Source organism: Psammomys obesus, unplaced genomic scaffold, assembly GCF_907164565.1.
Source record: "Psammomys obesus unplaced genomic scaffold, mPsaObe1.curated_primary_1811, whole genome shotgun sequence".
In the NCBI taxonomy this organism is placed as follows: Eukaryota; Metazoa; Chordata; class Mammalia; order Rodentia; family Muridae; genus Psammomys; species Psammomys obesus.
In genome coordinates, this window is record NW_026596064.1 from 14,263,118 (window position 1) to 14,285,387 (window position 22,270).

The 22,270-nt window shown below is 44.7% G+C and overlaps 1 protein-coding gene across 1 annotated transcript in view; it reads left to right on the forward strand.

Moving 5' to 3' along the window:
- The window catches only part of Hacd2 (3-hydroxyacyl-CoA dehydratase 2), an 86,783-nt gene extending 64,770 nt beyond the window's left edge, over window positions 1-22,013 (forward strand). The window contains exons 5-7 of the mRNA XM_055625061.1: window positions 12,464-12,585; window positions 14,524-14,702; window positions 19,117-22,013. Coding sequence (XP_055481036.1) covers window positions 12,464-12,585; window positions 14,524-14,702; window positions 19,117-19,199 — 384 coding nt within the window. The 3' untranslated portion in view covers window positions 19,200-22,013. The remainder of the gene's footprint in view (window positions 1-12,463; window positions 12,586-14,523; window positions 14,703-19,116) is intronic.
- The last annotated feature ends 257 nt before the right edge of the window (window positions 22,014-22,270 follow it).

Sequence of the window (22,270 nt, forward strand, 5' to 3'; positions counted from 1 at the left end):
AAAGCTTTTCAGTTACTAGTACTCTTTGGAAGTGAGAGACTCAACTAGGAGTAAGGGAGAATGTTGGCAAAGGCCAGCAGCCAGTGAAAGCCCTAATCCATACAAAGGCTGCCTCCAATCTCCATGAGGAAACCAAGGCTCAGAGAGAATGAGCAGCTTGCTCAGAAAAGTGCATCTAAGAAGTCTGAAGGTCTGTTTCCTTCCAGAGTTGCAGTCGGAGTCTGACATAGTGACTAGGCTAGCCCTCTTAAATACCCATGACTGTCTTTCATGTATTCTACAAAATGAACTGATTACACAGAAAGCCATAAAGCTAGACAAACGGAACACTAGGACATTCAGACCTGCACGCCTGGCTATGCCTCAATGAAGAACTGGTTGCGCGTCGCTTGTTGACTGCATGTCTATACGTGTTCTTAGTGCATGTTCAGAAAAGTTGATTTTGTACCCAAGAGTGATTTGATAGACCAAGGTTCTTATCCACTTCAAAAGTAATCTGCTGGGCGGGCTGGTGATACGGCTTAGCCAGTAAAGGTCACCCACCACCAAGCCTAGCCTGTGTTCAGTCCGCAAGCCCCACGTGGTATCAAGAGAGAACTGACACTTGGAAGTTTTCCTCTGACTTCTGCATGTACATACACAAAAGAAATAAAATATTTTCTTTTTGTTTTGTTTCTTTTGTTTCTAAAGTAGTCCTGAGCTGCAGAGATGGCTAGGTAACTAAGCGTACTGGTGGCTTTTCTAGAGGACTCAAGTTCAGTGCCTAGCACCCAGGTGGAAGCTCACACCTTTCTGTAACTTGAGTCTGAAGCCCTCTCCTGCCCACTATAGGAGCTGTACACACATGGTGCACAGACATGCATGCAGACAAAGCACCCACACAGATAAACGAACAAATGAGGGCTGGAGAGATGGCTCAGTGATTAAGGGCACTGTCTCGCTCCTCCAAGGGACCTGGGTTTGGTTCCCAGCATCCACATGGCAGCTCACAGCTGTCTGTGTCTGTGACCTCAGTTCCAAGGGCTCTGACTCGTTCACACTAATGCACATAACATTAAATACATTATTTAAACTAACAAATGTTGTCCTGGGCTGGGTGTGCTGGTCCATAGTTGTAACCCCAGGCAACATTCCGGAGGCTGAGACCGGAGGATTCTGAATTTGAGAGCCACTGGGTTGTACAGTGAGACTTTGTCTGCTGCCAAGAGGGGGACGATCCTTAGTTGTCATGTTACGATGGTCAGTTTTTGACCAGCTTCCTTTGTCACTGTAAGTTAAAAGAAATTGTGTGTAGATAATAGCAATCACCTCTTAATGGGATAAATACTGTTGTTGTTTTTTTCATTACTTGGTTCATGTTTTCCATTAAAAATAATAGTATTTTATCCGGACATGCTGGCGCACGCCTTTGATCCCAGCACTTCAGAGGCAGAGGCAACCAGATCTCTGAGTTCCAGACCAGCCTAACCTACACAGTTCCAAGATAGCCAGGACTGTGTAGAGAGACCCTGTCTCAAACAAACAAACAAAACAAAAAAAGATATTTTCGGTTTGTCGTGTATCTTTCATGCATGTAACCATAAGAGTACTTTCATATATGAAATTGTCATGTTAAAAGATAAAGAATTAATCCAAATGTCTTTTTTTTAATTGCTGTGTCAGTATTTTTATATTTTACCAAGAATAAAATTCCTTTAAATAAACAACTAAATGAGTTACTTTTTTGTTCAAGTTAAAGAAGGACCCAGATTGTCCTTATCACATTTTCCTGTCCCAGGGCCTCAGCTCATGTAACTGGTTAAGTACCAGTACAGAGGCCTCAGTGTCCTCTGGCTAAGTGCTGGGATACTGGAAAAAAGAGAAATACAGTTGCTGTCCTCCTAAGGGCTTCCCAGTCTGGCCCAGGTCAGGCCATGTCAGACAGACCTCAGACACTGGCATGGATCATGAATGAAGCAGAGGGAAAGAGTGAGGTGCTCAGACCACTTGTCCTGCCTCAGTTGTCCCAACTGAGTGGCTGTCTGTTCTACTTCCCAAGGAGCCTTGCTGTGTCCCCACACCGGTTTCTTGCTCTTCATAGAGGATGCTGCGAATGAACATAAGCAGTACTCAGAACAGCCCTGGCACTTAGAGGGATTCAGGGATGTTAACTATATACTAGCCATTACGTAGCCCGATTCTTTCAAGACAGTGCAGTGATGACTTCCATGTGTCTCTAACAGAGATATAATTGACTTTTCACATAGAAAGTCATATGCTCTTTATATTTATTAAAATAGTTTCACATTAGCTGGTGAAATTTTCTACATAATTACTTTTATCCTGCTTAAGGAATAATTATCCCTGCTAATGGGAACTATCATTATCATAATCATGATTATTATCCTAATCTAAAGCCTTTATTAAGAATTTGATTTTGGCTTCTAACTAGGCTGGCCCTTCTTTAAAGCAAATCTGAGGCCTGCCCTTGGTGTTTGTATGCTCTAAGACAATAACAGTGGCAGCCCAGCTCAGGGCCAGCCTCCAGCCTGTTAGTCTCTCTCAAAGACCCTCACTGGTAACTTTCTTTATACATGTTCTCATCTCTCCTAAGACTGGTTCAGCCTCTTCCAGCGCATCCTGAGGCCTCGTCCCTAAACTGTGTATAGAAGCCTGGTAGCAGTTATATTTACTTCTAAATGGATTCCCAGGGTGCTTGCTTCTTATTTCAGTGTTTTTTGGTTTTTGTCTTTATTCACTTATCTAGTAGTATGCAGGTGCAAGCAAAGCTTTGCGGACAGCTTGGGGACTCCAGTTCTTTCCACTGTGTAAGGTTCCAGAGGCCATACTTAGGTTTTCAGACTTGGTAGCAAGCACCTTTACTTGCTGAGCCATTTCACTGGACCTTTCTTTCAGTTTTTAAGACAAGGTGTCGCCATGTGGCTCTGACTGGCCTTGAGCTTACTGTAGACCAGGCTGGCCTCAAACTTGTAGCAGTCTTCCTGCTTCTACCCCACAAGTTCTGAGATTACAGGTATGAACCACCACACCCAACTATAAGAATTGTTTTCCATTTTTCTTATGTGTGTGGTGTGTGTATGTGAGTATGCATGTGTCTGCGGATGGTCGTGCATGTATCTTCCTCAGCCTCTGTCCACCTTAGCTTCTGAGGGAGTATCTCTGGATCAAACCCAGAGCCCCCTGATAGGGCTAGCCTCCCCAGCCAGCTTGCTAAAGCATCCCATCTTTGCCTTCTTGTCCTCTTGCTTGTGTGAAAAGCCACCCCCTAAGCCACCCTCACAGCTTGCAGCTAGATGCTTTCTACTTCTTGTTTATTTTGTTTGTTAATTTGTTTGTTTTTGGAGACAGTCCCACTGTGTAGCCCTGGAGCTCACTATGTAAGACCAGGCCATCTTCAAACTCACAGAGATGCACTTGCCTTTGCCTCCGAGTGCCAAGAGTAAAGGGCGTACAGCACCATGCCTAGCCCCTTAGATGATTTTTAAAAGGTTGTTCATGCTGGGATGTGCTCAGTGACACAGTGCTGATGTTTGTAATTAACTTTTCACATAGAAATCCACGTTCTTTATGCTTGCTTATTAAAATAATTTTCATGGTAGCGGCTAAAAATTTCCACCAAATAAAAAAGAAAATCGTATTTTGAAATGGTTTCAAACTTAGAGAAAGGTTGCCACCACAGTGCGCTCCTGTAGCTCAGGTCTTTCACAGGCGTTTTACTATATCCATTCCAGTGCTGCCCAATTCATATATGTTCATGTGTGCACCACTGTCTATCTTCTGAACCTCGAGAGTAAGCCGTGCCTGTCATCCTGTTGCCCCTAAACACTTGGGCGGAAGATTCAGGTACCTGGCACCGGGATGTAGCCCTCCAGACAAGGAAGGCAGCGTGGTACAGCACCCCACCCACTCCATAGGCTCTCGTACACTTCACCAGCTGCCCAAGCAATGTTTTCTTTTAAACGGCGATGCCTATACATCCATGTACAAACAGTATAGCTATACATGTCCTTCCAGATGTGTGCTCCCGTGTGCCGTCTGCCTCAGGGACTGTGTTAAGCACAAGAGCACGGAGGGGAAGGCGGTGAGGTGGCGGGTGTTCCCGTCACCTTGTCAGGCCTTAATCTGGAAAGCCCCTCCATCTTTCAGATGCACACACCCGTGCTCACATCCGTGACAGTTTTAAGGAGCATATTTTCTGGTGGCCTCCAACCCAGATCCATCTACAGTTTTCTCAGAACAATTCAAGCCATGCATTCTTGGCAGAAACCCCACAGAAATGGCCCCATGTGCTCCTTGGGAGGTAGCCTGGCAGCCTGCCTGCTCTGGTAGCATTGGCCCGAACTCCAGCTCCTCATGGTGTCTGCCAGGTTTCTCAGCCTTCTTTTCGCTTTTCTATCTTTTTTATTGATCACCGTCTGTGGGAATGACTCCTGTCCGTGCCTACTGCCCCTGGCAATGCCTGTCTGATGTTTCTTTCACTGCTGTTCTTCCCATGAGGAGTAGCTTCTCTTTTTCCTATTTATTTATACATATCAATTTTTACTAAAACGTTTTCACTAAAATCATCGAATTGTGATCTCTTGTTTATTTTGATGTCAGCCATTTTGGCATTAGAGGCCTTTCCCCGGTTCTTTCATCTTCTCTCCCTCATTCAGTAATGCCTTATCTTATGCAGTGAAAAAGTTCCCAGATTCGTATTATACTGCCCCAGCCTGAGAATCAGCCACTTACTGAGGAGTCTTGCCGCCTTCTAGTGGAGAACTGTATTAATCACTGTCTGAAAATCCCACCATGGAAGAGAATGAGGCACATAGCCCATCCCTAACCAAAAAGGTATCTGCAGTTGATAACCGCTGGGACAGGGGTAATCAGCTTCGCCAACAAAGTGACACTGGGTGTGTCAGCCACACTCTAGGGCAGGCCCCGTTAACCGATACAAAGCAGACGGTGGTTTATGTGTGCTGGGGTGGGGGTGGGGGGCTCTTTTGCTTTCTTTCTCTTTTTGAGAGGGGAAGAACATGAAACCAGCTTACCTACCCAAGTAGGTAAAAGGATTACCTGTGAGGAGAAATAATATGATCAAAACGTATGAACTCTTTTAAAACTTAAAACTGTATTTTAAAAAGAATTGCAGTTTGAGCAGTTGGAGAGCTTACAGCTCCAGAGATGCTGTGGATTGTTTATAGGCTCATTAAGTATAGAAAACTAAAGCCTACGTTCCTGTATGTATGCACATACTTGCATCTAAAAGTACTTCCATAGCTACATCGGTAGCTGAATTCCCTGGAACTAGAGCACCTTGGGGGTGCTGGGAACTGAACACCCATTGTCTGCAAAAGCAGCATACTTAGCCACCGAGCTATCTTTCCAGCCAGAAGAAGCCTCTTTTTCTTAATATATTGATTTATTTGCTCAGTTAGTTCACTTCTTTACTCCAGGTACCTAGTTTCCCAACCACACTGGCCACTTATTTTTCTACCTGTGTGGCCCAGAACGGAGAAAACAAATGAGAAATGTTCAAGGTTCAGGTTTGGGTTGTCTGTCAGGCAGGAATTCATGAGACAGTTTATGCACAGAAGCACTTGGTGTGTAAGAGCTCACACAGATAATAACCATATTGTTGCCTGTAAAGCTATTGAAAAGAAATTGCTCCCAAAAAGAATAAGCAAAGAAGTTGAATAGGCATTTATTTTCCCAAAGAAAAGAGGCGATCCTCAGATGCTGTGAGGTTAAACAGCTGGCCTGTGCATAGTCTTGCATGAATTCTTCCTTTCCCACAGTGCCTTGGCTATAGGCATAGTCTGTATCACAGACCACAGTTGCAGTCAGCACAGCAGTGGTCACAAAATGGAGCTCAGCTTCCTGTTGCCTAGTGACTGTGGTGTGTGGCGATTCTGACGTAAACACCACCTTATGACAGTGCAGCACGTGCAGACATAAACTCTGTGTGCGCCCCAGGTTTACCACTCAGATTTGCATAAGCGTATTGTGCCGTTTGCACGCTAGAATGACCTCGTGATACATTTCTCAAACTATAGTCATGCCATGAAGGAAAAATCACACTGACTGCTCTCCTGTTCTTTAGACCCAGCCTTTAAAAGAAGTGCTCGAGAAAGATACCGTGTGTGGTAATATACTTTTGTTGTTGTTGGTTTTGGTCTTTTTTGTTTGGTTGGTTGTTTTGGGGGGTGTTTTGTTTTGTTGAAACAGGGTTTCTTTTTGTAACAGCCCTAGCTGTCTAGAACTCACTTTGTAGACCAGGCTGGCCTCAAACTCTCAGAGATCTGCCTGCCTCTGTCTCCTGAGTGCTGGGATTAAACGTGTGCAACACCACACCTGGACTGTTTTTGGTTTTATGGGTTTTTTTTTTTTTTTTGGTTGTTGTTTTTGAAACATTCTCACTAATTGCCTTTTGTGGCCTAGAACTTGCTATGTAAACAGGGCTAGCCTTGAACTCACAGAGGTCCACCTACTTCTGCCTTCTGGGTGCTGGGATTAAAGATATATGAGCCATCATACCCTTGCATTTTTAAGGGGTATAAAAAGCAACTAAAATTTTTTAAAGTTTTCATGTCACGCATAGCATAAATTATTTACTAGAGAGGACCTTTTATGGAAAAAATCCTTGGCTTAGAACGTTGCTCTGGATCACATAATGCCCTTACCACTGCACACATGCCAAATGCATGGCCCCGGCACCCATGTTGAAAGACATGATCCCACATCTAAGGTGTTGATGGTATTTGGACAGGAGCCTTTGGGGGGATAGTTGCATTTAGCTGAGGTCATAAAAAATTAGTATCCTTACAGGGTACCAAAAAGCTCCTTTCTCCGCCCTCATGTGAGGCAGCGTCAGGAAGGCAGCTTCCTGCAAGTCAGAAAAAGCTCTCACCACAGCCCAGCATGCCGCCACCCCATCCCTGCTGCAGCCTCTGGAGCCGTGAGAGAACTGACCGCCATTGTCTAGGGTGGGCAGCCTGCCTGGGCCCACTAAGACTTAGACACTGTTTGTGGTGTTTCCAAGAACGGCCTCTACTCCCATCCCATATTTTCCTGTGACCTTATCACATCACTTCCTCCCCTCCCGTCTTCTCTCTTCCCAGGAAAGGGGGAATTAAGAAGAGGAAAGAAGGCTAGCCGGAGTTCTTTGAAATAAATGGAGTGATAAATGGCAGGTTTCAAAGTGCCAAGAAGAACAGTGTTTCTACAGTAGCGGCTTTCTTCTGTGCACCATCTGTTTTCTTTGAATGTAACAAAAGTGACTTCTGTTCAGGGATAGTCCCCGTGCCTTTTAAAGTCAGACATGCAATGCTGTTTGTGTATAAAGGTCTCTCTTGTGCCTGTTTGTTTTTCCAGCTTGGATTTCTGTATTAATTCCCTCCGCTGAACCACGTAAGCTACCTACATACTCCCTCCTCCCTGGCCTCAGATCTGGGACAGTAAGGGCCCCTGCTACCCTTCTGTGGGCCCTCATCATGAGAGTACAGCTCTGAAACACAGCTGCCTGCAAGACACTTGGGGGACAGGGAAGTGCTCAGTTAACATATCGTTTGCCTAGCACATGCAGAGCCATCAATTCAACCCCCAGCACTGTGTAAACCAATATGGTGGCGCATGCCTATAATCCAGTACCCAGGAGATGCAGTCAGCCTCCGAAATTCAAGGTCATGTTCAGCCACATAGAGAGTCTGAGGCCAGCCTAGGATCCTGTGTTTAAGAAAAAAGTCATCAGGATGCCTACGCTAACCCTGCCATCTGTCCCTTCTCAGCCTCAATGAATCCCAATTATCACCCTTTTCCCCTTTTGCTCATGTGACCCTTTTCACACTTGAAAGTCAATACTATTTATTTACAGAAAATCTTGTTTTTGAAAACAACTTTATTAATTTTTAAAATTGCAATTTTTAAAAACTCAACCGTTTTAGAGATCTACTACTTTTTAGTAAATTTAGCAAGTTGTGCAACCAGCATAGCTTAATAAGTTTTGGAACATTTTCATCACTATAACGTGGTGCTTTATGCCCTTTTCCAGTTCACTGGTGGGTGCTCCCAGCCATAGCCACCACTAACCCTTCTCTCTCTGGAAATGCCATCTCTAGACAGTGGGCATTTACACTTGGCTTCTTTTACACAGTGTGAAGACGTTTGTTTGTTTGTTTGTTTGTTTGTTTGTTTGTTTGTTTGTTTGAACTCATCTGTGTTATAGTACATACTAAGTTCTTTCCTTAATGTTGCTGAACCATATTTTGTTGTGTGAATATATCATCTATTACCAGCTAATGGATATTTCAGCTGTTGTAAGTTTTTTCACAATCATGGATCATGATACTTCTGTTAGTATTTGCATGCAACCCTTTTCTTTTTTTTTTTTTTTTTTTTTTTTTTTTTTTTTTTTTTTTTTTTTTTCTAAAAAAAAACTTGTTATGTAACAAACTGACCTCAAATTCATGATACTCCTGCCTCGGCCTTCTGAGTGCTGGGATTATAAGTCTATACTACCATACTCAGCATTAAACCTCTTAATATCTCTCTCTCTCTTTTTAATAGGTTCTTTCCTCATATACATCCCGACCACAGTTTCCCTTTCCTCCACTCCTCCCATCTCCCCCCAACTTGTCCTCTCACCCAGATCTACTCCCTCTCCATTTTTCTTCTGAAAGGAGCAGGCCTCCAAGAGACCAAACATGACAGAAGAAGATACAGTAAGACAAGGCAAAAGCCCTCACACTGAAACCGGACAAAGCAACCTAAGAGAAGGAAAAGAGTCCCAAGAGCAGGCAGAAGAATCAGACACATACCTGACGCCCTCCCAGTGTTAGGAATATCCCACAAAATCACCAAGCTAACAGTCACAACATATATACAGAGGACCTGGTGTAGAACCCATTCAGACCCCGTGCTTGCCACTTCAGTCTCTGTGAGCCCAGATGAGCCCTGCTTAGTTGATTCCGTGTGCTGTGTTCTTCTCCACCCCCTCTCACTCCTACAGTCTTTCCTCCCCCTGTTCGGGTTCCTCTGTGCTCCAAGGGAAGGGCCCCAATAGAGACCTCCAATTTAGACTCTCTCTGCACAATTTCTAGCTTTGGGTCTTTGCATCTGCTTTCATCTGCTGCCAGAGGAAGCCCCTCAGATGATCACTAATCTATGAGTATAGGAGAAACCCATTAGTAATCATTTCATTGTTTTTGTTTTGTCCTGTTACGTTTGGGTCTACCTGAAGCCTCTTCCATCTAGTGACTTTCCAAACCAAGGTTGCACCATCTTTTTTCTAAGGCACTGCACAGGACACCCTTGCCAGCTCTCATTCAGCTCACCCATTCTCTGTAGGATTCTCTCTTGTTCTTGGCCTTGGTTTGGATTTAAGTCCAAGGCCCAGAATCCTGCAGCTTCAAGAGGTAGCAGGTGTTTTTGGCTAGCTGGTTTGTTATGTCAGTTTTATGATTTCAGACCAGCATCTCATTCCTTCTGCTTTTATCCGTTAGTCTCATATTAACAGTGTCCTTTTTGACATACTTTAAAGTACATGCCCTCTGCTCCCTTTTCCGGGCTAGCTAGCTCAAGCATTCTTTTGATAGATTGCTCCCTAGCTGGGGTCTGATCTATTTAGACTGCAGCCATAGGGACAGGACTCCAGCAGCTGAATTCTGACTGTGTCTTGTAATCCCTCACACCCTGTTGACTCCCATCTCTGGGGTTCATAAGCCAGGGCATTCTTCAGTCTGTACTGAAGTCATTTTGTTGAATTATGGGAGACATTACATGTCTTTTTCGGTTGATTTTGACATAATGAGGTATTTAACTTATTTTTATTGTGGCAAAATATCTATGACATTTACCATTTTGATCATTTTTGAGTGTACAATTCAGTTACCTTAAGTGCATTCTCATAACTGCCTTCCATCTGCAGAATTTTCACCTTCCCAAACTGAAGCTCAAACCAGTTAAACAGGGTTTTTTTTGTTTTGTTTTGTTTTGTTTTGTTTTGTTTTTCCTGCCCACATCATAGCAGTATTCTATCTTTACTTATCACTGAGTTTGACTACTCACATGCTACATGTTTGCGGAACCACACAGTCTTTGTCCCTTATGAATGGCGTGTTTAACTGAAAATAATCTTTAAGGTGTGGAACCTTTAACATGTGGAAGGGTTTTCTTAAGGCTTGGTACTATTTTACAGGTACTATTTTACATATGCATGTAGTTGTTGGTGCATTCATCCACGGATGTACTCTTGGCTTTCATCCATCTTTTAACTGTTGTGACTAATACAGTTGTGACTTGACTTATGGATGCCAATTTAAGTCTTGTTGGTGCTCCTGTCATCATATTCTGCCCTTGTTCTGTGTTAATTGAACAGTTATCTGCGAATCAGAAAGATTGACCTCTAACTTTATCTAAATCTCTTCTTTTTTAATTTTAATTTTATTTTATGTGGGTAGGTGTGTTGACTGAATGTATGTTTGTGTACCGTGTGAGTGCCTGGTGCCAACGAGGACAGAAAATGGCATCGGAGCCCCTGAAACTGGTGTTAAGAACGTAGGTGCTTGGAATTGAACCTAGGCCCTCTGGAAGTGCTCTTAACCTCTAAGCCATCTCTCTTGCTCCCCAAATCCCTTCTTAATAACAGGGTTTCTCTTTGTAGCCTTGCTTGTCCTGGACTCGCTTTGTAGACCAGGCTAGTCTCAAACTCACAGAGATCTGCCTGCTTCTGCCTCCCCAAAAAGGATGAATTTATTATCGATTTGCAGTTTTAAATATACAACATGGCCATTCCCCTAGTCCCAACCTTTTAAAGAGAAGTAAGCAACCACAAACTGTGTAAAAGCTGTCTCTTCCTTCAAGCCACCTGCTTTGCTAGGCCAAAGTGAGATCTTTGGGATTTATCGACTTATTACCTATCTGTGTGCAAGCCACTAAGATGACACAAACCAATATTAGGTATTAAAAAGAAAGGGACTTGGTCTTAGAGTGAGCTGAGAGGTTGGATCCCTTTTCCTGAGAAAAGCCTCAAGTGCTTTGGGAAATCAAAAAACAAGTTAAAATACACTGTACTTCCAAGAGTACAAAACACTGGAGGCACTTCCTACCTGGAGGCTTTAAGCAAGGTTTTAGCCATAGCTGTAAAAAAAAAAAAAAAAAAAGTAATAAAATAAGTCAATAAAAAACATACATCCCTGCCAGATAAAGAGGGTTACAAAGCCCATGAAAAGCAGCATGTCCTGCAAAGTGAGATTTTTGGCATCAATAGGCTTTAAGCAGAGCTTCATGGGCACACTGAGGCCCTCAGCACAAGCTTTAAAGGCACTTCACTCTGGCCTGGCCGGGGCTAATAGAAAAGCACCAGGAAAGCAAAAAGTACTCCTGCTCTTGACAGTATAAAATTCTTATTATTTTTAGAGAATAGTACCCATGCATTTATGAAGTTCTTTGTCAGGGCAATTTAGTTAATAGCTATGTAAATGACTGCTTATTTCACCGTGTAGGTGGATCGTTCCGTGTACACTTTCTGAAAGAGAGTGAGTGCTCTGCAGATGGAAAGCAGCAAACGTGAAGGCCGCTAGGCTGCACCTTTGCTGCTAGGTGTTGGGACGAGACAGAGAAGGCACAGTGCAGGCTGGTCTGCTCAGTTCGCTGGGTAGGATTTCTTAACTCAGGTCCAACTCACCAGCCACATAGGACATGGGGAACCAAAATTGAGTCACAGTGCAGGGTTGCCACTGTTGGGCTTTGCTCACAAATGATCATAAAAAACCAGCTAGAGTGGGACGGAAGGGTGCTGGAGTTTGTATTACAGCCATAAATTCCCCAGGGGCGCCTATAAAACACAGAGGGGACTTTACAGCATAAAAACAGGCAGTGTGAAAACTCTCCTGGTTCTAGCGGCCACCTGTGAGTGGCAAGGCAGCTTTTCTCATGGAGGGCGTAAGCTTGGGCTCAGGGAAGAAAGCATTAATACCTGCCTGGTGGATGGTCCATACCTCTTCTTGAGTTCCTCCAACTCACCTCTACGTTAGTCCCCACATTCTCATTCTTGAAGTGTCCTCAGATTCCCAGCTGTCACACCACACTGTGTTCAGATTCGTGGTGGTGGATCCCCAGCTTCCCACCAGCTTGTCCCCCTAGCCTCCCTCCCTACCTACTTTTGACTCCCACCACCGTCACCTCACTTTCCCTCATCAGAATAGCAAAGACGCCTGCTTGCCTGCTGAGGGATCCTGCGCATCCAGTTCCCCCGTCCCAGCAGCTCCTGCTGCTCCACAAGCTGAGCGTCCAGTCCCCTGCAGCTAAGAACTGTTGTAGGGAGCCATGTCTGTGATCAGAAGCCCTTTCTAGGCTGTGCAGCAGCCGCTGAGGACAGAGATGGGTAGCTGTGGCTGGGCACCCTGCAGGCACTGCGCACTGGAAAATGCCTCTTTCCGCACGTCCCTCTGTTTGCTCTTACATCTCTTTTCTTTTCCTGCAGGTGCAGAGTGAAGACAGTGTCCTTCTGTTTGTTATTGCCTGGACAATCACAGAAATTATCCGTTACTCCTTTTACACATTCAGTCTACTAAACCATTTGCCTTACATCATCAAATGGGCCAGGTAAAGAAGCATAGACAGCAAAGACTAACTTCCAAAGTACCCATCACCATTTGCCTTGTACGGCCTGAATACTGCCTCCAGCTTCCCAAAACTGAAATTAGATGTGATGGAGGGATTTCACAAGCAGGGTTTTGACTTTGACCTAGAGAAACACTGTTCTAAAGTCTTTATATTTTACTTAGATTACTTTTCCTGAAATCAGTTCTTTTCAGTTAAGTTATTTAATAGATCAGTTTTTGTCCTTATTCAGTTTAGCTGATGAACTTATCCCATTATGCTGATTTCTGATTCATGACTACATCTCCTAGTCTTGTTTTGTCAAGAAACTATGACGTTTAAGAACATTTTTACTTAATAACAAACATTACATGGTTTTCTCAGCTTATGAGTTTTATTTTGCTTTACTTACTTTTACCAGTAATATTCAATTAAGAATTCAGGTTCACCCCTTTGTAACCCCAAAACTTGGGAGGCTGAGGCAGGAGAATTGCCACACATCTGGCCACAGAATGAGACTCTGTTCTCGACAACAATAACAAAATTGAATTATAACTTAGGCAAAAGGCTGTTAGCACATCTGTTTATCCAGTTGTGATTTTGTGCATGAAGGACTATGGGGTAAGGAGAACAGAGCAAAAAGGACCAAACTGACTTTGAAGCTAAGACACCTCATTTCCTAGAAAGAAAACAGCTGTTGCTAGACAGTTTATGAGCTCAGTGATTAAATTAGGAACAGAATGCAGTTTCCAACATTTTGGGTATCTGAGCCTTTTTGCTTTTATTACTATTTTTTGAAATAAAGTATATTCAGGAAAAAGGGAAAACTAACAGCCACCATCCAGCCTGCACCGCCAGCATGAAGCCTGTTTGTCTGTGAGGACAGTTATTGACTAGGCCGTGGTTTTGCTCTTTGGATCATTTTTCTCTGTGGTCTACGGACAATTCCCTCCCGTTGTCCTACCTAATGATCTAGGTTGACAACAGGAAGTATGGTTTCTTTCTCGACAGATTCTTGTGCCTGGAGGTTGAACCCAGGTTAATCTTGAGCCACGACCAGGCACAGGTTTCTTAAATCGGAGCTGACAGTTCTCAGAACAGTCTGTAGCCCCATCCTGTGCTAGTGGTAACTGCCCTCTGAATTCCTTTTTGTTTGTTTAATGTGTGTGAATGTTTTACCTGCAGGCGTGTGTGTGTGTGCACACGCGTGCCTGGTGCCTTCAGGGTCTATCAGAAGAGGGTTTTGGATCTCTTGGAACTGCAATTATGAATGGCTATAAGTCACCATGTGTGTGCTAGGAATTGAACTCTGGTTCTCTTCAAGAGCAACAAGTGCTTTTAACCACTAAGCCATCTCCAGTCCCCTCTGAATTCTTTTAAAACAGATAAAACTTTATTTTTAAGTGAAAACAATTGTATAAACCTCTCATGCAGTAGTGATTGTATTTGTGTGGGCTTATTTGTAAGATTCAAAGCTATTAGGAATTCTTTTAATGTTAAAATTAGTCAAGATTTTGTTTTCACAGTAGCTTGTACAGGCAGTTGGGAACCAGCAGAATGGAGTTGTGTAATGTGCTGTTCTCTTCAGTCCATGTGCAGTTTCATGTGCTCTAGGAATTCCTGGGTAGCTGTTCCCTCTCCTGCCTCTCCACTCCCAACCCCCAGGGAAGGCCTTGTTGTAGTCTAACGCCCCTGCTCTACCTTCTAGAGCTGTTCTAAAGGACGCATTTCTGAAGGAGCAGGTTTTGAGGCCGGCTGCACACATTTCTTTTGCTTTAGAACAGTGGAAACACGTGCCTACAATGGGCCCTTTTCAAAATCCGGCTTGTAAAGGCTGACTGCACACAGGTGATCAGGAAACACAGAGACAATAGCTTTCTGAGAAGACAGTGCTTCTCAGCGTGGCTTTGAGCCACAGTGAGGGTTTTGTTTTTGTTTCAGGTACACCCTTTTCATCGTGCTGTACCCGATGGGAGTGACAGGGGAGCTGCTCACAATATACGCAGCTCTGCCCTTTGTCCGACAGGCCGGCCTGTACTCCATCAGCCTACCTAACAAATACAACTTCTCCTTCGACTACTATGCATTCCTGATCCTGGTAATGATCTCCTACATTCCACGTAAGTATACTCACGTGCTAAAGGTCAGCTCTGCTAGAGTTCTGTCTTTGCTCCACATCTAATGTAAACCTCACTTACATGACACTTTGGTTTTTATTGACCACTGACTACCAGAAGGAAGTTTTCTCTGGTAGTAATTGAATAAAGAGGAATCCTTCTTGGTACAGCTGCAAAAAGTATCCCTTCTCGGTATGGGGTCAACCCTGTGTTAGGCGAAGTAGAAAGCAGAAAACCGCTAAAGGCCTTACCTTCCCTTTATTTTTCTGTCTCTTGAAAGAGTTTGTGCAAAACATTGTAAAAAGATTTTTGCATTACTCAGTATATAAAAATAGGCTGTTTTACTTCACTTTAAGAGATCAGTAGCTGACGAGAAACAAGTAAGAAAATAAAAAAACAGATGATTGTTTTCCTACATTTCTCAGTTTCTTGTTGAGTACAAACCCTTAGAATAGGACACAGTGTTCCCTTCTGTGTGGCTTCCAGTTATTCTAATAGAACCTCTGATGGCTTAAATGTACGGAAAATCAGATGTGCCTGTGAGCACACAGGGGCAGAACAGAAAGTGACATTTCACAGTGCAGCCAGGGAGTTCTTGTTGCTGGTCGTGAGGTCCTTTTCTCAGCTCTGCTCACTTGTATCCTCTGGTTGGTTTCCGTATTCCAAAAGGACACTATGCTCATTTAGACAGTCAGTGGCCACTGTAACTCTGAGGTTCCCTACGCTCCACAAGGTTCAGACGAGGATAACATTGACTTCGTTAGCCCCCCGGCATCATCTGAGTGAGTCACCCTAGCCATCATAAATGACATGTTTGTGTCCCTCTGTAGAAAATTGCATTTCACGCATTGTGAGAAAAATAAAAATAAACTCCGTCCAGATTTCATCTGAACGTTTATCTTGGAGAAATTCTTGGACACAGCCCTGCTTCATGATTCAGTTTCCACTCTACTCGTTACCAAACTCTCCCTTAAATGCTAGAACCCTGGTGGCTAACAGCCGTTTCTCTTCCGAAAGAGGTGCTGGATGTTGAAACAAAAGGCAAGTCTGGAAGAGTGAAAATGTGAATCATGAAAATGCAGAGTTTTTCATCTTTCGAGGTTTGTGCCCTGGAGCTTTGTTTTTTTTCTCAGCTCCAAAGCAGCAAGGCACAGCAATGATTTTACTGTTCAGGATGAATTGCACCCCAGTGGGCACCTCAATATTTATTTCTATTCTGATAAGCAGGAAAAGGGTCCCCTACTGAATGACTAGAAAGGGTGGAAAAGGTGTCATGAACTCACCTCTACAAGGACTTCCACACTACTGCTGCCAAGGCCGTCCTTCCAGGAGCAATTCCCAAGGCAGCCTCACTCTTCTCTCCCTGGTGGCCAGCTTCGCCAAGACCTCCTGCGGTCCTATTGCTGGACTGTCAGGTCAGACATGAGCAGCCCTCCGTGACACTGGGACCCCTGGTAGAAAACACAGCCAGCCCTGTAGGGTTTTCCATCTTGACCTTCAGGGAGAGAGGAGCAAGCACCCTGGGAGGTGGCAGAACTCTGCTCTTGTTTTTGTTTTGTTTTGTTTTGATGGAAATTTTTTAATATATAATTTATTTAACTTTATTTTATGTGCATTGGTGTGAGGGTGTCAGATCACCTGGAACTGGAGGTACAGACAGTTGTGAGCTGCCATGTGGGTGCTGGGAGTTGAACCTGGGTCCCTTGGAAGAACCGACAGTGCTCTTAACCACTGAGCCATCTCTCCAGCCCCTCCGCTCTTGTTTTTTGAGCAGTGGGATTACTGAAAGTTAACACAGGGCCTTGGGCACATACGGACCCACCAGCCTGTATCTGCAGTCCCGGCACTCTGATTTACTTAATTTTCATTTATATCCATATTTATTTGTTAGGAAAATGTGGATGTACTTATGCCATAGCACACATGCAGAGGTCGGAGGACAAGTTTAAAGAGCCAGTTCTCTCTTTCCACATGATTTAGGGATGAAACTCATGTTGTCAGACATGTTTAGCAAGCACTTCTATCCACTGAGTCAGCTGAGATTTACTTCTGGTTATGGGTGGCACGTGTTTATGCTCTAAAGTACAAGTCCCTGAGGAGGCCAGAGGCGTCAGATCCTCTGAAGCTAGAAATACTTAAAGATGGTTTTAGCTGCCCCACATGGGTGCTGGGAACCAAACTCAGGTATTCTGAAAGGGAAGGGTGTGCTTCTCACAGCTGCCCCATCGCTCCAACCACAGAATTCTGCTTTCCTAACCTTACCTCTTCTTTCCTCCTACTTTCTGCTTTCCAGTTCAGAACCAATAGAAAATGGTAGATTTCTCAGTTGCCTATTCAGGTTAATATTTCCAAGGCTTTCAGCAGTGCAGCTAGATGTAGTTAAAGTGCCAGGAATTGTCTGTCCTGAACACAATGGTCATTCTGAACTAGAAGTATCAGTGCTTCGGCTGCCAAGAAGTCACCACTGCAACTAGAAAACAACCCAAGAGCATCCATTTTCATCCATTGTCATCTGACACACATCCCTGAACCTGGAGCACTAGGGACCTCTGTGAATTGTAATAGAATGAAAGGGCCACATCTGGGACAGCAAGATGTCTCAGTAGGTGAAGGTGTCAAGCCTGGCAACCTGAGCAGCATCTCTGCAACCCACATGCTGAAGAGAGAGACACAGCTCCTACAAGACTGCCCTATGACCTCCATCCATGCACCACAGCACATGCTGGTAGTCTCAGGCTCGTTCCCATGGGACTGAAGGAACACGGTGGCCGTCTACTGCTTTCACTGAAGGGCCTAACGAATGGCCTCCAGTGCCACCCTCTTAAGCAGCCACTGGGACCTGACCACCTCTGTGGGTGATACAGTCACAAGTGCAGCCGAGGAAGGTGTCCTGACCATGCTTAGCTCAGAGTGCCTTTTAAGGGAAAACAAGCAGTGTGGCTGGCCCCACATTTTTAAATGATTACAATTAGCACTCCTTATGGTTTAATTATATCCTTACTTCCAGTTTTTAGATGATTGAACTTGTCAGATTTTCTGGCTTTCGTACCAAAATAGTTCTGTCACTGATGACTTCTCTGTATAAGCTGAACCTTTTCTGTGAGTAGCTTCTTCTCTGGAATAGCACGGGGCCTGGTGCGCATGGCCGCCAGAGACACCTCCTGACATCTTGAAGTTCTTGGAGAGGAGCGTTTAAAATGTAATCAACTTGGAGCTAGGTGTGGTGGCACACGCCTTTAATCCCAGCACTTTAGGAGGCAGAGACAGGTGGCTCTCTGAGTTCCAGGACAGCCAGAGCTACACAGAGAAACCCTGTATCAAAAGAAAAGGGGAGAGAAAGAGAAAGAAAGAAAGAAAGAAAGAAAGAAAGAAAGAAAGAAAGAAAGAAGAGAAGAAAAGAGAAGAAAATGATCAGTTTGGAATTTAGTAAGAGGCGGCCCCAGGAGAGTTGGCAATAATAGAAACCATCCTCCCCTCTGGTGTCTGCTCCCTGACAACCAGAGATGGGACCCCTGAGAAGGGAAAGGAGGGTAAGGTACTCACATGGAGCCCTGTGGTGGCTGAATGTCCAGCTTGCAGTAGCCATATGAAGGCCGGGTTGCTCATGTCAGCACTTCCCCACTAAGCATTTGTGGTGGACAGGTGTTAGTTGGGGATATTTTGGCCTCTCTGGTTTCATATGCTAAATACCAATAACTCCTACCCCCTTGCCAAATGTCTCCGGGAAGACAGTCCCTCTTTTAAGAACCAACACCAGGAGACTTTCCTGGTGGCCAAGATACTGGCTTCCCTTCTATACTGGCTTTTCTGCATCCCAACCCTCCTTCGTTATGTTTAAGTCAAGGGTGTAGCCCTCCCTCCTCACCCTCCTCATTCTTGCCAGTCACAGAGCACCTTTCACAGGCAGTGTACGCCCACCCCACCCCCGGGTGATTTCTATCTCCTACCTTCCCAGACGGGCTGGCTAAGCATTCAGGAGCCCAGAGCCTGGTCCGCCCCGGTTCTCTGTGAGACTCGGCATGTTGTTTACATCTCTGTGCCTGTAATTCCTCCTCTGAAGTAGGAATGACTCCATCACCAGTCTCTCTCTGGTTGTCCTGAAATTCACCAGAATAAACGTGAAGGTGAGCAGGGCGTGAACAGGGCAGGCGGGGCACACAGCTCAGTGGAGAAACTTGCCAGACGTGTGTGACACTCGCCAGCACAGACGATAATGACTTTTATTTGGTGGCCTGCAGCTCTTGACTGTGACAGTTGGGATGATAGTGTCTGCCATGCCACACCATGCAGCCCTCCCCTCAGCTGAAGGGAGGAATGTGGCCATTGGTGATTGGACGAGAAAGCCGCCAGCATGAGTACCCCGGGTGAACAGAGTGTTCCATGTCCTCTAACCCACTGCTCTGTTCTTGTCTCCCAGTTTTCCCACAGTTGTACTTCCACATGATCCACCAGAGAAGAAAGGTCCTTTCTCACGCCGAAGAGCACAAGAAGTTTGACTAGCTCTCCACACCGCCAACCCAAACCAGACTCTTCAACGATCAGACAATGCTGCAGACTTTTTGAGTTCCCAGTAAGGACTATTTTTAAAGCATTAAAAACAAAACGAAATAAAAACCAAAATCCAGTGTCACGTGGGCCTGGGATTTTATAAAAAATAAAAATAAAGATAAAAATGCAAAAGGCTGTTACCTAAAGCATCCTAGCTGGTCCTTTCAGCATGCTGTAAGCAGAAGTTGCCAGAGTCTGTGATGGCACTAGAAGGGGTCAACACCCCGTCTCCTCCATGTCCTTCATGTAGCTGGCAAATAAAGGCCTGGAGCCCTGAGTGCTCCAGAGTCGCAGTCTGAGCAATGACGTGGCACCAGCTGACTGCCCAGCTTGCGGTAAAGTTAGCTTGCAGTCCGCAGTGTAGCATCCCCTTCCCAAAGTGCTTGACGGCATGCTGGAAACTTTGTGCTTTTGAAGCGGCAGTTCGTGCTCTGGAATGCTCTGAAGTTCTGGCTAGGACCCAGCCCCTCATATCTAGTGAATGAGTTACAAGACGTACATGCCTGTGAAGCATTGGGTAGCAAGTGTCAGCAGAAAACCACTAAAGCCTTCCATTTGTTTTCGATCGAGTCAGGACTGCCTGCCACTCAGAGCCATGCTTGAATTTACTAAGTGTGTGTGTACTGTAAAGAGCCTTGTGTGGAACTCGGCTCCAGTCAGAATCTGACGAGCCACAGTGCCAGAGGAGAAAGCTCGGTACCCGCGAAGGGCTGACCACCTTCCGTCCTTCGTCCCTTGCGCAGAGCTGGGTGTGTTCTCACAGATGGACCCAGAGCCCATCTCATCACACAGGAGGAGGAAAGCTGCAGTTAAAGGCACTTGGAAGGGGTGGCTTCACCACAATCGCCCAGACAAGCATTCAGAAATAGGTTTCTATACTTTTTTAGTTTAACCCTCTACTCTTCTATGTAGGTTCCTCTCCTGACTGTGGTCCTGTGTTCATTCGCACCAAGTTGTAAGTGCAGAGACAACATACGTTTTAGGAGAAGCTAAGAGCAGTCTTGTCTCCTGTCTCCACATGTCAGCGCAGCCTCCAGCTGGTTTCTGACCAGGGACGCCGTCTAATGAATAATGTCTTCATGGCACCTAATTGCCCAACCGTGTATTAAGTCCCCTGAGGAAGGGGGGACAGGCAAAACTCGAGTTACTGCCCAGCCCATTGCTCCCTCACAATGCACTCAACAAACTATTCTTTCAGAAATAGAAAGCAACCTTCAGATGAAAATGTCAGGCCCAAGTTTAGATGTGCACTCAATTTTAAACTTCCTTCTTAATAGGATCCAGGCCCTCGTTTTCTTCTCTTTTTCTTTTTTGTTTATCTTTAAGGCTTTAAAAATCATGCCATTGTCATTTAGAATATAATTGTTTCAATCAGAAGAACATAACAAAAGCTACATTTGCAAATGGGTATTTTCATAGGAGCTTGAAAAGCTAACGCAGGCAGGTGTGTAATAAGTTATTGTCAAACTAAGCATTAGAATTCTGCTTCTAGTCAGCATTCTTGGTTTGGCTGCGTTGAAATCAGAGTCTATTCTGGTATTTGATAGACAAATATGTGGGAAATGTTGCTTTTTCAGCCTTTTCTCCCCTGTTATTCCTCCAAACTGAATTTCTTCTGTAAAACAGAATCAGCCTGGGTTTTCTCGGCCTTGGTAATCTGCCTGACTTGGGACTGTTACAGTCGCGTTGGAATGGCCCACTGAAGGTGGCGAAAGAAGCAGGTCCTGCTGCCCGAGGAACCCCTCAGGCCTTCCCCTCTAACTCATTATTACATCTGCATCAGACTGAGCTCCAGGGATGAGAACACCATCAGCAGTTTCCTTCACAAAAAGGGTCCCGATCCAGGTGGCCTCCTGTCACCTCTCCCCGTAACTGGCTTTTAGGTTTTTGGTTGGTTTTTTGTTTTTGTTTTTTTGTTTTTTTCCTTTTTCATCCTTACCATGAATTAATTCCTCCATTGAGGTAATCATGTTCTTTTATAAAACTGAGAACAGCCAGCCTCCCCGGGTGTCGCACCTAACAAGGTGTGAGCGAGGAAGGTGCTTTTCAGTGGGTATTTTGTCAGAGCTAGGGTCAGAGACGGCATCCTCCCAGCACCCACTTGACTGCGGCTCAGATCCTCCTGAGGGCCCCTCTGCGGAAGGGAAGGAGTCTTGGAGGTGCGCGCAGCGTCTGGGGACTCGTGCTGTTAATCCGAGTTGTGCTGAGGTGCCCGCCACTCACACGTGTGTCTCCAATATAATCAAAGGCCCCATGGAGTTAGTCCCGGAACAAAGCAGTGGCCTCCCGACGGGGAAGTCCCTCTAAAGCAAACGAACAGGAGGCCGATGAGGCGAGCGTGCCCTTCTTCTTAATTGTGTTGTCTTTTCATTTCTGACAAAAGGCTGGCATTGCTGAGGTCCCACCTGAAAATCATGCGCAGTTCTGAGTTTCAGATAAACCATTAGAAGACATCAAGGTCAATCCTCACTGCTCCTTTGAAATTTGGGTAAAAAAAAAAAAATTATACGACCATATATATAGTCATTTTGTATTTTTTCTATGTTGTGAAAACCAGAATTGTAATTTTATAAGTCTTTGATTCACTACAATTATATAATTTAAATGTATTTTTTGTACACCTGGAAATAAGGAGCTCAAAAACTGTGCTTCACTTTCTATGCATGCACTTGAAAGCTGTTTTTATCTGACGTCGATGTAGTAGTAAGTCATACTCCTCAGACACTGATAGGTGTTGCATTCCAAAATAAACTGGTTTGTGCTCTGCCTGGGTCTGACCTGGGGCCATGTTGCAAGAATATGTGGAAACTCCCATCCCATTATGGATCTTGTTCTTTGATGCCTTTAAAATCTGTTTCCGATATTACTGTTTCTGTACTCACAGGAAACCCACTTTATTGAGTTGTTTCTGCCAGTTAGTTTTCAAGCACACCAAGGCAGGCCACCAACATGCCACCAAGGGTGTGAGTACCCCCCAGCCCCCAAGCAACGAGGCAGTCTAAAACATCTAATCAGAAAAGGCT